This window comes from Diabrotica virgifera, chromosome 4 (assembly GCF_917563875.1).
Source record: "Diabrotica virgifera virgifera chromosome 4, PGI_DIABVI_V3a".
NCBI lineage: Eukaryota > Metazoa > Arthropoda > Insecta > Coleoptera > Chrysomelidae > Diabrotica > Diabrotica virgifera.
Window position 1 is genome coordinate 165,885,826 of NC_065446.1, and position 15,255 is coordinate 165,901,080.

The 15,255-nt window shown below is 34.7% G+C and overlaps 1 protein-coding gene across 3 annotated transcripts in view; it reads right to left on the reverse strand.

Moving 5' to 3' along the window:
* LOC126883997 (zinc finger protein 271-like) overlaps nt 1–15,255 on the reverse strand; it is a 140,973-nt gene that overhangs the window by 64,671 nt on the left and 61,047 nt on the right. The window contains exon 6 of one of the 3 annotated variants that reach the window (XM_050649775.1): nt 11,442–13,122. The exons of the other annotated variants lie outside the window; for them this stretch is intronic. Coding sequence (XP_050505732.1) covers nt 11,804–13,122 — 1,319 coding nt within the window. The 3' untranslated portion in view covers nt 11,442–11,803. Of the gene's footprint in view, nt 1–11,441; nt 13,123–15,255 lie in introns of those variants that run through there. 3 annotated transcript variants of the gene reach the window in all.

Below are 15,255 nucleotides of genomic sequence, written 5' to 3' on the forward strand. Positions count from 1 at the left end.
CTATTGCACTGGACAATGGCTGGAGCAGGTAACTCAAATTTATTTTTCAATCTTGGCAAAGATTTCAATTAATGTCGCCACCATACAGTCAGGTAGTACTTAGGCTTGAGGGGTAAAGAGGTGTAAGTAGGCGGAGTTTAACACTGAATTCGTTTTTACCTTAGAGTGAGGTATCTATGTGTGTGTTTATAATCAATGGCATTACGTTATAGTAATCATAATTATCAGTCAACCCTATTACTTTCAGACTGTATTAAATCTGAGTTGTACTGGTGGCACCAAGCTTTAACACAAAATAATGGTATGCCTATAGTGACAAGTTCAGTGTTTTCTCTTGAAATTTTTACCAATGCTTCTCTAACAGGTTGGGGTGCCCATTGTATAAACGGAGTCACGCATGGTTTTTGGCACAGACGTGAGAACGTAAAACATATTAATTATTTGGAATTACTAGCAGCATTTAACGCACTTCGATCATTTGCCTCTGAATTATCAAACTGTTATATTTTGCTTAGAATTTATAATGTGACAGCCATAGCCTGTATTAATCGTATGGGTAGTATAAGGTTTAAAAATCTTAATAAGATTACAAGAGAAATTTGGCTGTGGTGCGAAAGAAGGGATATTTTCTTAGTTGCTTCATATATTAATACTAAAGATAATGTCCACGCAGATAGGGAAGCTCGTTCAACTTTTATTAATACAGAATATGAATTATCTAGTCACGCTTTCCAGGAGATATGTCACTATTTTGGCAAACCCACTATTGACCTATTTGCTACACAGTTAAATACAAAATGTATTAGATATGTCTCTTGGAAACCGGACCCAGCTTCTGTCACTGTAGATGCTTTTACCATCTCTTGGAAGGGTGAATTCTTCTATGCATTCCCACCATTTAATCTTGTATTAAAATGCTTAATGCTTAATGAGTGAAATGTCTTTAATCTTTTCTATCAGCCTCTCTTGGCTAACTCTTGTTTTTTTCCGACCCCGAATGGCGATTAGGTTTCCGAAGGCAGACGGGTCACTATATTTCGTTCTACTACAGATTCTTCCCATATACACCTTTTTCCCTCCCCATCTTACCCAACAAAATATGGAGAAAATCAGATGCAAAAAATCCGTAAGTTAAGGTGGAAGCTATCGTGCTAAAAACTGAATGGTCGCACGTCACGCGGCCGCTAACGATGCTCTTGGGACACCGGGCGAAATCCCATTGAAAATTAGCCTTGTTCCTGTACGCGGGGCTCTACAGGAATCGACAACGATCCCCAGCTACTCGTGGGAATATGAATACTCACCAACATGCAAGGCAAGCACGGTGTTTAAATGCCACAAACCCGACTAGTGTAAACCAACCCTATTCAAAGTGCGTCAAAAATATAAACTTCAACATCGCCACATATAATGCTCGGTCGCTCTCTACCGAAGAAAGGTTCGAAGAAATGGAGGAAGAACTTTCAAAAGTGAATTGGGATATTGTGGGTATCAGCGAAGTTAGAAAAAAAGGAGAGAATCTTATCTCACTCCCATCAGGCCATCTGTGGTACTACAAAGGAGAAGAGGAATCGACAGTCGGAGGAGTCGGCTTCTTTGTTCACAAAAGAATTGCGAACAGAATTGTGTCAATAAACCAAATATCAACAAGGGTGGTCTACTTAAATATCAAAATGAGCACCAGATATATCCTAAAGTTCATTCAAGTATACGCACCTACTACAGGCCATTCAGATGAAGAAGTCCAAATATTCTACGACCAAATATCCTGTGCAATCAAGGAAAATCCTGGCCACTTCTTAATAATAGGCGGTGATTTCAACGCCAAAATAGGTACCAAGGAAGACCCATCTGAAATAATATTGGGAAATTTTGGAAGCGAAGGCAGAAAGTATAGAGGCAAACAACTGTTAACTTTTCTTTTGGAAAACAATCTCTATCAAATGAACAGCTTCTTTAAAAAGAAAAAACACAGAAGATGGACCTGGGAAAGTCCAGATGGAAAAACAAGGAACGAAATCGACTATTTCTTAACAAATAAAAAAGAATTATTTAAAGACGTAAATGTGTTAAACCAGTTCAGCACAAGCAGTGATCACAGGTTAGTAAGAGCTAAAATAACGATATCGATCGAAAAGGAAAGACTTAAAATGATAAATAAGAAACACCCAAAGAAATGGGTAAAACCAACTAATATTCAGGAGTTCGAAAAATATATTAATGATACATTGAAAGATACAACAACAACAGACATTAATATACTGAACAAGCAAATAATCACCACAATACAACAGGCTCAAACTAAATACTGTCCAACAAACCAAAAAGATGAAAAACTAAGTCAACCTACTAAAACCCTTATAGAACTAAGACGACAGATGAAAGGAGATACAAGTTCCAGCAAAGAAGCGCTAAATCAAATAAATAAGACTATCACAAAGTCAATAAGAAAAGACATAAGAAACTACAATGTAGAAAAAACAAAACAAGCAATAGAGCAAAATAAGAACATGAAAGTTTTGAAGAACGTAAGCGTACAAAAAGGAAAAATAGAAATCAACAAACTAAGAAACAGAACTGGAAAAGAAACTACAAACAGAGATGAAATATTAACAATAGTCGAAGAGTTCTACACAGAGTTATACAAATCAAGAAAAAAAGATGACAATGCGCAACCTCCAATTACAGTAAAAACTGGGGTATTAAATCAAGGATCGGATTTAATGCCCGATATAACAAAATCAGAAATCGAAGAGGCTCTGAAGAAAATGAAAAATAATCGAACCCCAGGTGAAGATGGAATAGTATCAGAAGCACTAAAAATTGGAGGAAATATACTACTTGAAAAAATTAAACAACTTTTCAATATCTGCCTTCACAACGCCAATATTCCAACAGACTGGAACAACGCTACTATGATTCTATTACACAAAGCAGGAGACAAAGCCAATTTAGAGAATTACAGACCGATTAGCCTCCTCAGCCATTTATATAAGTTATTTACGCGAATAATAGTTAAGAGAATGGAAAGAAAGTTAGAGACTTATCAACCAAGAGAACAGGCAGGATTCCGAAAAAATTACGGAACAAATGACCATCTACAAAGTATAAAAACCCTGATAGAGAAAGTAGCGGAATACAATAAACCCCTAGTTCTAGTTTTTATCGATTTTCATAAAGCCTTTGACACAGTTGAACTTAGCAAAATATTACAGGCGCTTAAAGAATGCAGGCTAGATTATAGGTATACAAAATTATTACACAAAATATACTTACAGGCAACAACCACTGTCAAATTACATACTAACAGTAATCGCATAAAAATAGAACGGGGGGTTAGACAAGGAGACCCAATGTCACCTAAACTTTTTAATACGGTCTTAGAACATGCTTTCAAGAGTTTGGATTGGATGACAAAGGGAATAAAAATAGATGGAGAATACCTAAACAACTTACGTTTCGCCGATGATATAGTCATAGTAGCTGAGGATCTAGGTATGGCAAGAGAGATGGTACAAGAACTCGTTGTAGCTACAGAAAATGTAGGTTTAAATATAAACATCTCAAAAACAAAAATAATGACAAATTTGGTACCCAACCAGAACATCAGTATTGGTGGGAAGGAAATAGAACTCGTAGATAGATATAAATACCTGGGACATGAAATTACGATTGGCAGGGATAACCAGACTCATGAGCTGAAGAGAAGAATCGGTCTTGGGTGGGCAGCATTTGGAAAACTGAGAGAAACTTTTAAAAGTGAGTTACCCACATGTCTAAAGAGAAAGGTATTCGATCAGTGCGTCCTCCCAGTTTTGACGTATGGATCAGAAACACTTACCTTAACCGTTGATTGATAAATACGGAAAGATACGAAAGCCTATGCATTATTTTGTCGTCTTTAAAACCTGCCCTATAGTGGCGCGCCTAGCTTAAATTTGTTGGAACTAGCCTTAGAGGGAAGTGTAAAATTCCCCCTACTCAAGGAACTAGCCAAGAACACGCGGTTATTTTACATGGCCCGTATTCAAAATTTTAACGCAGCAGTCACTATCATATTAATCTGTATTAATTTTTTTTGTTTTTGTTTCTGCAAAAATGTTGGAAATATAAATTGACTATAGAGTTTTTTTCACTAGTCTTGACCTCACAAGTAAATACTTTTCGAGTTATTTGCGAGTGAATATATTCATTTCTCAAAAAATAGTACGGTTTTACTTAGACGAATTTTCGCAAATAACTAAAAAAGGAAGTATTTCACCAAAAAAACATTCATAGCAAAAATACAGCTTATCAAAAAGTGAAAAAAATGTTTTATATAAATATGACATATTATGAAGTCGTAGACCCAGTAAAAGCAGAGTTGTAGCTAATGAAAAGTAGGTTCTTATTATTTGTCAAATTCAAAATTGAATATTTCTACATGAAATAACCAAAAAATTAAGAACTTTTCGGGGAAAACTCATCATAACTTTTTTAAAAAGTTTAAAAACAGCTTTATTTTTTTTGAGTTTCTAGTATCAGAAGTAAACAAGTTGCGCACAAAATAAAGTTGATCCCTTTTTTGTAAAAAAATCTAAAAATCACCTCCTAATTAGCATCTCAAATGAAATTAATCAGTAGCGATTCATAAGTTACTTTACGTATGTATGCTTATTATAGAGGATCTGTAAGTTTCATCGGTTCAAAGTGCTTATTTTTGAAAGGTTGTAGTTGAAAGGGCTTCAATGAGTCACTAATCACGAGTATATGCAAATTCGGAACAGCCATATCTTAACCAATTTTTGTATTACAGTAAAACAAAATATTCAGAAAACCAAAACCTTTACACTTTGGGATATTTCGTATCACTGATAATTAAAAAATTATTTAAAAAAGGCATTTTTTTTCAAAATAAAAAAATACTGTAAAACTAAATTTACGATTAAACTTACAGATCATATGTATTATAAACAATACCTAAGTAAAGTCGCTTGTGAAGCGGTAACAATAATTTGATTTTATTCGTCTTGAGGGGCCAAACGAAAAACACAAACTACTTTTTTTCTTTTTAAATCGTGTTCTGTTGTGATTTATAGCAAATGTATAGCATCTCTTTCGAAATAAAAATGTTATGCAAGTTCCCTTTTAGAGGGTGATTTTCACGCTTTTTTAAAACTATTTTTACAAAAAAGGACCAACTTTATTTTCAGCGTAACGTGCTTACTTTAATGCTAGAAACATTTTTAAAAACAAAAACAAAGCTTTTTAAACACTTTAAAAAAGTTGCGATGAGTTAGCAAATTTATAGCATCTTTTTCGAAATAAAAATGTTATGCAAGTTCCTTTTTAGAGGGTGATTTTCACGCTTTTTTAAAACTATCTTTTACAAAAAAGGACCAACTTTATTTTCAGCGTAACGTGTTTACTTTAATGCTAGAAACTTTTTTAAAAACAAAAACAAAGCTTTTTTAAACACTTTAAAAAAGTTGCGATGAGTTTTCCCAGAAATGTGCTTTATTTTTTGGTTATTTCACGTTGAAATATTCGATTTGGAATTTGACGAATAAGAACTTACTTTTTTAGCTACAACTCTGCTTCTACTGAGTATAAAGACTTTATACAGACATTTTTTTTTAAATTTTTTATAAAGTATATTTTTATTGAATACTATTTTCGATAAAATACTTACTTATTGTGTTATTTGCGTAAAACCGTCTAAAAACGTGTTTTTTTTTTGTTAAAAAACAAACATATTCACTCTCAAATAACTCGAAAAGTATTAGCTTAGTGAAAAAACTCAATGGAACAAAACTTGCTACAATTAATCAGTTTATCCACTTGATGGATACTAGATAATATTAGACTTATTGATATTATAGCTACCTAGCCTTATACAAAGTGGATTTAGAAAGTCCACATCTACATTAGACAACCTAGTGGATATTGAATCTGTAATTCATGGGTCATTTGGATGTGATAAAGTATGTTTGGCTTATGGCTATCTTTTATTATATTCTATAACGCGTGCCATTTGGGGATTACATATAAGAATTCTATTAAGTTGGTCAATTCCAGGAAATATAAAATTTATTAATAATTTCCTATATAGACGAAACTTATTCGAATAAATAACGTTCTTTTAGACTCAAAAATCCAATTAAACGACATTCCTCAATGGTCTACTCGTTGCACTTTTCCTTATTGCCATCAATGACATCGCTAAATCACTTAACCCACTAGTCATTTAGAAATTAGAGAATTGGTCAAACACTACTGGCCTAGAATTTTTTCCCACTAAAACGAAAACAATAATCTTCAGTAAAACTCCAAAGAAGCACATTATACTACCAAAAATCTACCTAAAGAATTTCTTCTTCTACTTTTTCTTTTATATAGGCAGTACTGCCTGTTTTTCTTCAACGGTGCCTTTCATTCTGTCACTAAATTGTCATTCCATCTTTTCCTTGGGTGTCCTATACTTCTTCGGCCTAACGGTGACTTGTCCCTGGCTATTCTTACTATCCTTGATTCAGACATCCTGCTTATGTGTTGATTCCACTCTTCTTTTCTATTCTTTACCCAGGTATTTATATTGTCTACCCCACATATGCATCTGATTTCCTCACTTCTTACCCTGTCCCGTAGTCCTTTTCCAGCAATCCTTCTTAAGATCTTCATTTTGTTGGTATCCAGACGTCTTTGTATTTTGCTTGCATCTGATCTTGTTTAGGCAGTGTAAGTCATAACTGGTCTAATAACTTCAGTCAAATGACTTATATATTCGGTCATTTGTTTCCACTCTAAGGTATTTGTTTTTCCAAATTGTGTCGTTTAGGCATCCGGCCGTTCTACTGGCTTTAATTATTAGTCTTTAACCTCTTCTTCGATATTATTGTCGGCTGATAGATTAATTCCCAGGTATTTACTTTTATTGTCTAAGTCCAATTTGCATCTTATTGGTTCTTTGGATATTACCAAGCTTTTTGTTTTTTGGGCTGATATTTTCATATTCATTTCTTTTGCGTTAATGTTGAATTCGTGCAGTAATCTTTGTAGGTCGTCTTCGCACTCTGCTACTAACACGGTGTCATCAGCGTAACAGAGTATTTTTATCTCTTTATCGCCCATTTTTTACCCTCTTTTTTTCTTCACTTGTTTTATTATTGCATCCAGCGTTTTGTTAAAAAGTAGAGGGCTTAGTGAATCTTCTTGCTTGATTCCTGTGTTTGCTTCTATAATATGGGTTCTGTTATTATTCCATTGACTTTCATTTCTATTTTATTTCGTACATAAATGTTTTCTATCAGTTTTATAATATCCAGTGGTAAATTTTTGTCATATAGTAGGTGTATCACGTCTTTTAATTGTATTCTATCAAACGCTTTCTCTAGGTATATAAAACAGAAAAACCCTCGCTTGTTATACTCCAATGATTTCTCCGCTATTTGTCTTATCACAAAAACTGCATCGTTATGATCTTCCTCTTCTAAATCCTTGTTGATCAACCGATATATTTATGCACGCCATTATTTTCTTCATCAGTATTTTTGTTGGGAGTTTAAGTATAGTGCTCCGTAAATTTATCCCTCTATAATTACTGGGGTCTGCCCTATCACTTTTCTTAATAACGCTATCATCTGAGTGGTACTCCATTCTTCTGGAATTCTTCCTGTATTTATTATTTTACTTATCAGGATATTCAGTTCTTTGTGACGTCTCTCTCCTCCGTATTTTAAAAGTTCATTAGCTATTCCATCTTTCCCTGGTGCTTTTCGATTTTTCATCTGTTTTAAGGCGTTCGTTATATCTTCCTCTTTAATTTCTGTTTGCTCATCCGATTCTAATCCTGGTTTTCCAGTTCTTCATGATTAGCTGTTTGATACAGGTTTTCTAGGTAAGTTGTCCATGTATTTGTATCAATATGTTTTACTTCTATCAATTCCTTTATCTCTGCTGTTTGACCTCTTATCATTTTCCACATTTCCTTTTGCATCCCGTATAAGTCGTGATCCATCTCTTTTGAAAATGCTTACCAATGTTCTGTTTTCTTCCTTCTTACTATTGAGTTTAACTCATTTCAAACTCTTTTAGATTCTTCACATATGTTTGTCTCGTTCTTTTGAATTCGTATTCTAGCTAGATTTTCTTTTTTTCTTGCCATTTTATTTTTATTTCTTCACAGATCCATGGGGTGTTCTCCTTTTCTTTCGTATATGTTTACTTATCTTAAGTTCTCCAAGTGCGTCCGTTGCTGCCATTTTGATATTATCTTTAATCTTCCTCCAACTTTCTTCTATGTCTTCATCTGGTGTTATGTAGTTTTCGTTCAGTACTTTTTGCAGTCTTGTCTGGTATAGATCTCATGTTGACAAGTCTTGTAGCTGTTCTACTTTTATTCTTGTCTCACATTCAATAGGGTCTTTTTTCCTGTTTTTTGTAGATGTATTCTGATTTTTCCAAGTACTAGGTTGTGATCACTTCCGATATTAGCTGCACTTAAACATCTTATGTCTAGTACTTGAGAATGATGGATGTTTCTGTTTGTCAATATACATATAATCAATATCGGATATGGTGTGCTCTTGTATTTTTGAATGTATATTTTTCTTGATCTTTGTGTCTGAAGAACGTATTGTTTATTCGAAATTCGTTCTGAGAGCAAAAGTTAATAAGTAGTTCCTAAAGAGTTTACAATAAATTATTCAGAATTGATTAACTTCTTGGGAATAAAACTGGATAATCGTCTATCTTGGTAAGACAATATTCACTCACTCCGACTGTCAGCTCAAACGGGCTTAACTTAATGAAAAATATCTCTGATAAACAATGGGATGTCGACGTCCAGACTCATGACTTCACTGAAATTTGGGTTTCAACCTGAGATACAGTCGGAAAAATCAAAGAATACCCATGAACGAACATATAAAACACGCTGTATTTTCCTGTCAACATGTCACAAAGAAAATTGCCCAGCGCAAGTACATGTAATAATAATTATTACATGTACCTGTGCTGGCCAATTTTTTGTGTGACACGGTGACAGGAAAATACAGCATGTTTTATATGTTCGTTCATGGGTATTCTTTCATTTTTTCTACTGTACAATACGCTAAAGTGTTACGTTTGGCTTGTTCTCTTGTATGTAATGAAAGCATGGATAATAAAGACCAGCTCAACTAACAAACTTGAAGTCTTTGAAATAAGGTGCCTGCACCGAATGCTTAAAATATCATGAACATACTTAGGGACATATTGCGAGGAGAACGATATATAGTTGTCAGCAACTGGAACTCGAAGGAAATATAGAGGGTAAGAGAGGTCTAGAAAAAGATGTCATGGCTGGGTAATATTCGCCAAATGATATTAATGAAATTACTCGTAATAGAATAATGTAATCGTGACTATCTAATATCTCACCTGACAATACAATGCACAGTGGAAGCCTACGCAGAAATACACGGCACCTTTAAGGAGTAAAGTTAATAATAAATAATTCAATACTTAGTCACTATTTTCCCCCTAACTCGGAAAATATCGACGGCACGAAAAAACTTGGAAGAAATTGTTGGAAATCGCGATTGCAACAATTCATGAGTCCTTACCATTTTTCTCTCGATAAAGTGGCCGAGCGGGTTACTAAGTCAATTTCATTTAAGTAAATACGTTTGCAATATCTCCAAACAAAATATACAATTATATCAGAAGAGACTGAAATTAACGAAAATAACTACCTATTTTTTTATCGAGATTTTGAGGCAAATAAGAAATGTACAATATCTAAAATCACCCAGTGACTATTTTTCTCGTTAAATAAATTTTTTATTAAATAAATTATATTATTATATATATTATATAAAATTAATAAATAAACTTCATAATATTTAATGATTTGTTTCAAGAATTCAAATTAGAAGACAAATTACAACTACAAAATTATTCTTGCTAATTTAAAAACGAGTTTAGAAAGTATGTAATACATAGGTACACTCCAATAATTATTTTAAAGATTGCCATTGTTATCGTTGAATCAGAACTCAAATTTAAATGCATCAAAAGAATTAAATAATTTTTATTATAATCCGATCGACCCGACCGACCCCAAATTCCGATAACCAAAGCTACCTGAATACGTCTCATCGTTGTCTCAGGTAAATTCAATCTCGCACCTAGAAAGCTGCTAACGCCATCTATTTCTAAAACCACTGGTGTCGTACATAAACGCTCATTTAGTTTCGTATCTTACAGTATATTTATCAGTCAACGCCTTAACTAAAGCCTCGGCTACCAAACTAAGAGTCACGCAGAGAAGAATGGAGCGGTCAATGTTAGGAATAACTCTGCGAGACAAAATCAGAAACGAAGAAATCAGGAGAAGAACAAAGGTGGCTGACGTCATCGAGAGGATAGCCAGGTTGAAGTGGAGATGGGCAGGACACGTAGCCAGAATGACAGATGGGCGATGGACGAAGAGGTTATTGGAATGGAGGCCAAGAGAAGACAAGAGAAGCGTCGGTCGACCGCCTACAAGATGGACTGACGACTTATAAAAACTGGATGAGGGCGGCGCAGGATAGATGGGGTTGGAAACGAGGGGAGGAGGCCTATGTTCAGCAGTGGACTTTTGAGGCTGGATGATGAAAATGCTTAAAAAAGATAACTGCTGAAAAATCCCATTGAATAGTAGTGGTTCCTTGCTGGAATACCCAGCCATGGTACCCAAATTTCCGTAAACTTCTTGTAACAGAACCTTTAGTTTTTACACCGAATCAAGATTTACTTTCTTCTCCTTTCAGAGATTGCCATCCGCTTTGGCAGGACCTTTCCCTGGAGGCTGGGATTTTATCCGGGAAGCTTTTCACAGACGAGGTGTTCCAACATTAGGACTTTAAGCTATTAAGCATTCAATTAGTACATCCACTTTAAAACAGTATACATCATACTTAAAAAAATGGTGGGATTTTTGTGGTACAAGAAATCACAACCCTTTTCAATATTCATTAAATTTAGTTTTGGACTTTTTAAGCCCACCCTATAACGCCACCCGTACAGGGTGATCTAGAATTTTCAGCAAAATTGTAGTAAGGAGAATCGGATTCTGGACCAAGACAGCAGTGGATGGGAGAGTAGGAGCCGTACTCAGGAAATTTGCTTTAAAATCGTGATAACCCAGCTATGAAAAAATTGTGACTACAAGTAGTTATTGTAATTCTTCGAACGGCAATACTCATATAATATAGATCAATTTTCCTTAAGGTAAGTCAATTGATCATTTAATTATTGAAATGACTGATTTTCTTGACCATCATGTCCTTATTTCGTTAGTGGAGGCAATACCCTGTAGAATGTCCCTATTTTTTCTGTTTTGATTGATAGGATGAATCCACCATTTGCGTTTAATCCCACGCACCTAATCTTGCGTTTTAATACGGCGCGGCGGTAAAATAAACACATAGCAGCCACTCGTTTAGGATTCATTTATTCATTAATCTCGTATCACGACAACAGAACAACTGATTGTTTCACCAGTAAGAATTCGATGTGTCTGCAAGCACCCACTACAGTAACACATCGGGCGATAAAAATCGACCGTCCAAAATCGATGTGTGTGTATTTAGCATAAGGTTTTTCCCCAGTGTAAACTTTCATATGTTTATCCAAAGAACACTTATGTCTGAACTGCTTAAAACAAATTTTACACTTATATTTTTCTCCAGTGTGCACTCTATGTTTTCAAAGAACCTGGTTGTCACAATCGTAAGGGTTTTATCTAGCGTGTTTTCAAATTACATGCGTCACTAAACTGTTTCGAACAAATTTCACACTATGGTTTTTCCCCAATGTGCATTCTCAAATGTGATTTCAGATTACCTGCTTGAATAAATTGCTTAAAACAAATTTCACATTGGTAAGATTTTTCTCCAGTGTGCACTCTCAAATGTGTTTTTAAATTCCATGCTTGACTAAACTGTTTTGAACAAATTTCACACTTGTAAGGTTTTTCTCCAGTGTGAATTCTCAAATGATTTTTCAAATAACTTCCTACAGTAAACTCCTTAAAACAAATCTCACACTTGTAAGGTTTTTCCCCAGTGTGCACTCTCAAATGATTTTTCAACGTACCTGCTTCATTAAACTGTTTAAAACAAAATTCACACTTGTAAGGTTTTTCCCCCGTGTGCATTCTCAAATGTGTGTTCAAATTACCTGCTTGAATAAATTGTTTAAAACAAATTTTACACTTGTAAGGGTTTTCTCCACTGTGCAGTCTCAAATGTGTTTTTAAATTAGATGCTTCACTAAACTGTTTTGAACAAATTTCACACTTGTAAGGTTTTTCCCCAGTGTGTACTTTCAAATGACTTTTCAAATTACTTTTTGCGGTGAACCGCTTAAAACAAATTTCACACTTATAAGGCTTTTCTCCAGTGTGCATTCTCAAATGTGATTTCAAATTACCTGCTTGAATAAATTGCTTAAAACAAATTTCACACTGGTAAGATTTTTCTCCAATGTGTGTTTTTAAGTGTATTTTCAAACTAGTTTCTGAAGTGAACTGCTTAAAACAAAATTCACACTTGTGAGGTTTTTCCCCAGTGTGCATTCTCAAATGTGTGTTCAAACTATTTTTTGCACTGAACCGCTTAAAACAGATTTCACACTTATAAGGCTTTTCTCCAGTGTGCACTGTCAAATGTGTTTTCAAATTACTTGATTCACTAAACTGTTTTGAACAAATTTCACACTTATAAGGCTTTTCCCCAGTGTGCATTCTCAAATGTTTTTTCAAAGAACCTGCTTGACTAAACTGCTTAAAACACACTTCACACTTGTAAGGGGTTTCTCCAGTGTGCACTCTCAAATGTTTTTTCAAAGAACCTGCTTGACTAAACTGCTTAAAACAAACTTCACACTTGTAAAGGGTTTCTCCAGTGTGAATCTTCAAATGTGTTTGTAAATTAGATGTTCGAGAAAAACTCTTGAAACAAATTTTACAATTGTTAGGTCCCTCTCCAATCTGAAGTTGTATATTTTTATTTACAGTTCTCTTTTCAGCGTGTTGACTTATAAAGTCTATTTTATGTGATGAATATTCAATCAAAGTCTCCGCATGTTTCGATTTGTTCTCCTCCTCAGTAAAACCTAAAATACAAACCATTTTTTACAAGAGGATAATGAATTCAAGCAAAAAAATATTAAAGAAAGTAATAGAAAGCTGAAAATTGTTAATAGCTTAATGGTGTCTAGTCGGACAAAGTTTGATGTATAAGAATACTGGAACAAGGGAAGTTTAAATGTGTAATTAAGGGACGTGAAATTAGCAGGTTGTTTTTAAGTTTATTCAATAACAAACTTTATACACATAGTTTCAAAAGTTATGCATCTCCCCTCGTATTCACGATGTTAACGCTTTTATAAATCCGTATTTTTATCACATATTTAATGGGCTTTTTTTATAAAATATACCATTTTTGGTTTTTTATTTTATTTGATTACCCATTTAATTGATCTGGTTTTGCCAAGGTGTAAACATTTGAACAATTTATTCTGGTAAAGTTTTTGAAAACGTGATTAAAAATGAATCGTACTTTAATTTCTGAGTTGGACCGTATAAGAATTATCGATTTAGTTGAAGAAGGCCATTCACAGTGGTTCGAAGAGGAAAGAGTGGGTGTTTCTCAGAGTGATGTCTCACGGATATGTAATAGGTTCCTGGAGACAAACTCGATAAGGAATAGAGCTCGGTCTGGTAGATCCCGAGTTGCCAATGATCGACAGAATAGATATATTAGAATTTCCATCCGTAGAAATTCTTCTATGTCTGTACCAGCCCTCCAAAGAAAATTCAGGCATGCTACAGGAGTCAGAGTATCGTTGGCTACAATAAGAAGAAGAATTTTAGACTCAGGTTTGAGGAGTCGTCGACCAATAAGATTTCCTCAGCTACAACCTAGACATGTTTTGGACCGCCTTCAGTGGGCTCAAGAACACATACAGCTCCCCCAACAATTTTGGAATTTTGCGGTATTTTAAGACGAGACCAGAATCTGTTTAAATAGTGATAACCGGCGAATTCGTGTGTGGCTAGTTGTGCAGCTCTTGTTGGCTCTCGCCACACACACATTCGCCGGCTATCACTATTTAAACAGTTTCTGGTCTCGTCTGAAAAAAGCGCAAAATTCCAAAATTGTTGGGGGAGCTGTATGTGTTCTTGAGCCCACTGGAGGCGGTCCAAAACATGTCTAGGTTGTAGCTGAGGAACTCTTATTGGTCGAAGACTCCTCAAACCGGAGTCTAAAATTCTTCTTCTTATTGCAGACAACGATACTCGGACTTATGTAGCATGCCTGAATTCTCTTTGGAGGGCTGGTACAGACATAGAAGAATTTATACGGATGGAAATTCTGATATATCTATTCTGTCGATCATTGGTAACTCGGGGTCTACCAGACCCAGCTCTATTCCGTATCGAGTTTGTCTCCAGGAACCTATTCCATATCCGTGAGACATCACTCTGAGAAACACCCACTCTTTCCTCTTCGAACCACTGTGAATGGCCTTCTTCAACTAAATCGATAATTCTTATACGGTCCAACTCAGAAATTAAAGTACGATTTATTTTTAATCACGTTTTCAAAAATTTCACCAGAATAAATTTTTCAAATGTTTACACCTTGGCAAAACCAGGTCAATAAATGGGTAATCAAATAAAATAAAAAACCAAAATATGCGATAAAGATATGGATTTATAAAAGCGTCAACATCGTGAATACGAGGGGTGATGCATAACTTTTGAAACTATGTGTATAATACATATGACAAAATGTTTGTCCGACAAATATGTTGGGCATTTTAATAAGTCCGACACGTAGAACATGTTAAATAACAGGAATTATTTTGGTAGTAAATAGCAGTCTGATTTTTGCATGAGAGTTTAATGAAAGGGTAACAAATTAATTGGAAGTTCTGTCCGAGAAAATACATCAGACGTTTTCGTAGTATGACGTTCGAAAACTGTAACCTGTACCAGTGTTCCCGTACATCAAAGTTTGTCCGACTAGACACCGTTAAGCTATTAACAAATTTTCAGCTTGCTATTAATAAACTTTTTGAAGTTATACTTCTTTACCGGCGATAGAGGGTGATTTTTTTATATGTTAAAACCTATCAGCCCGGCGCATGCGCATTATAACTTTGTTCTGATTGGATGTTCAAATGACATGTCAAAAATTATCCGATATGGCAGCTGTGGTTTGGAGGTAAAGGTAAAGCTAA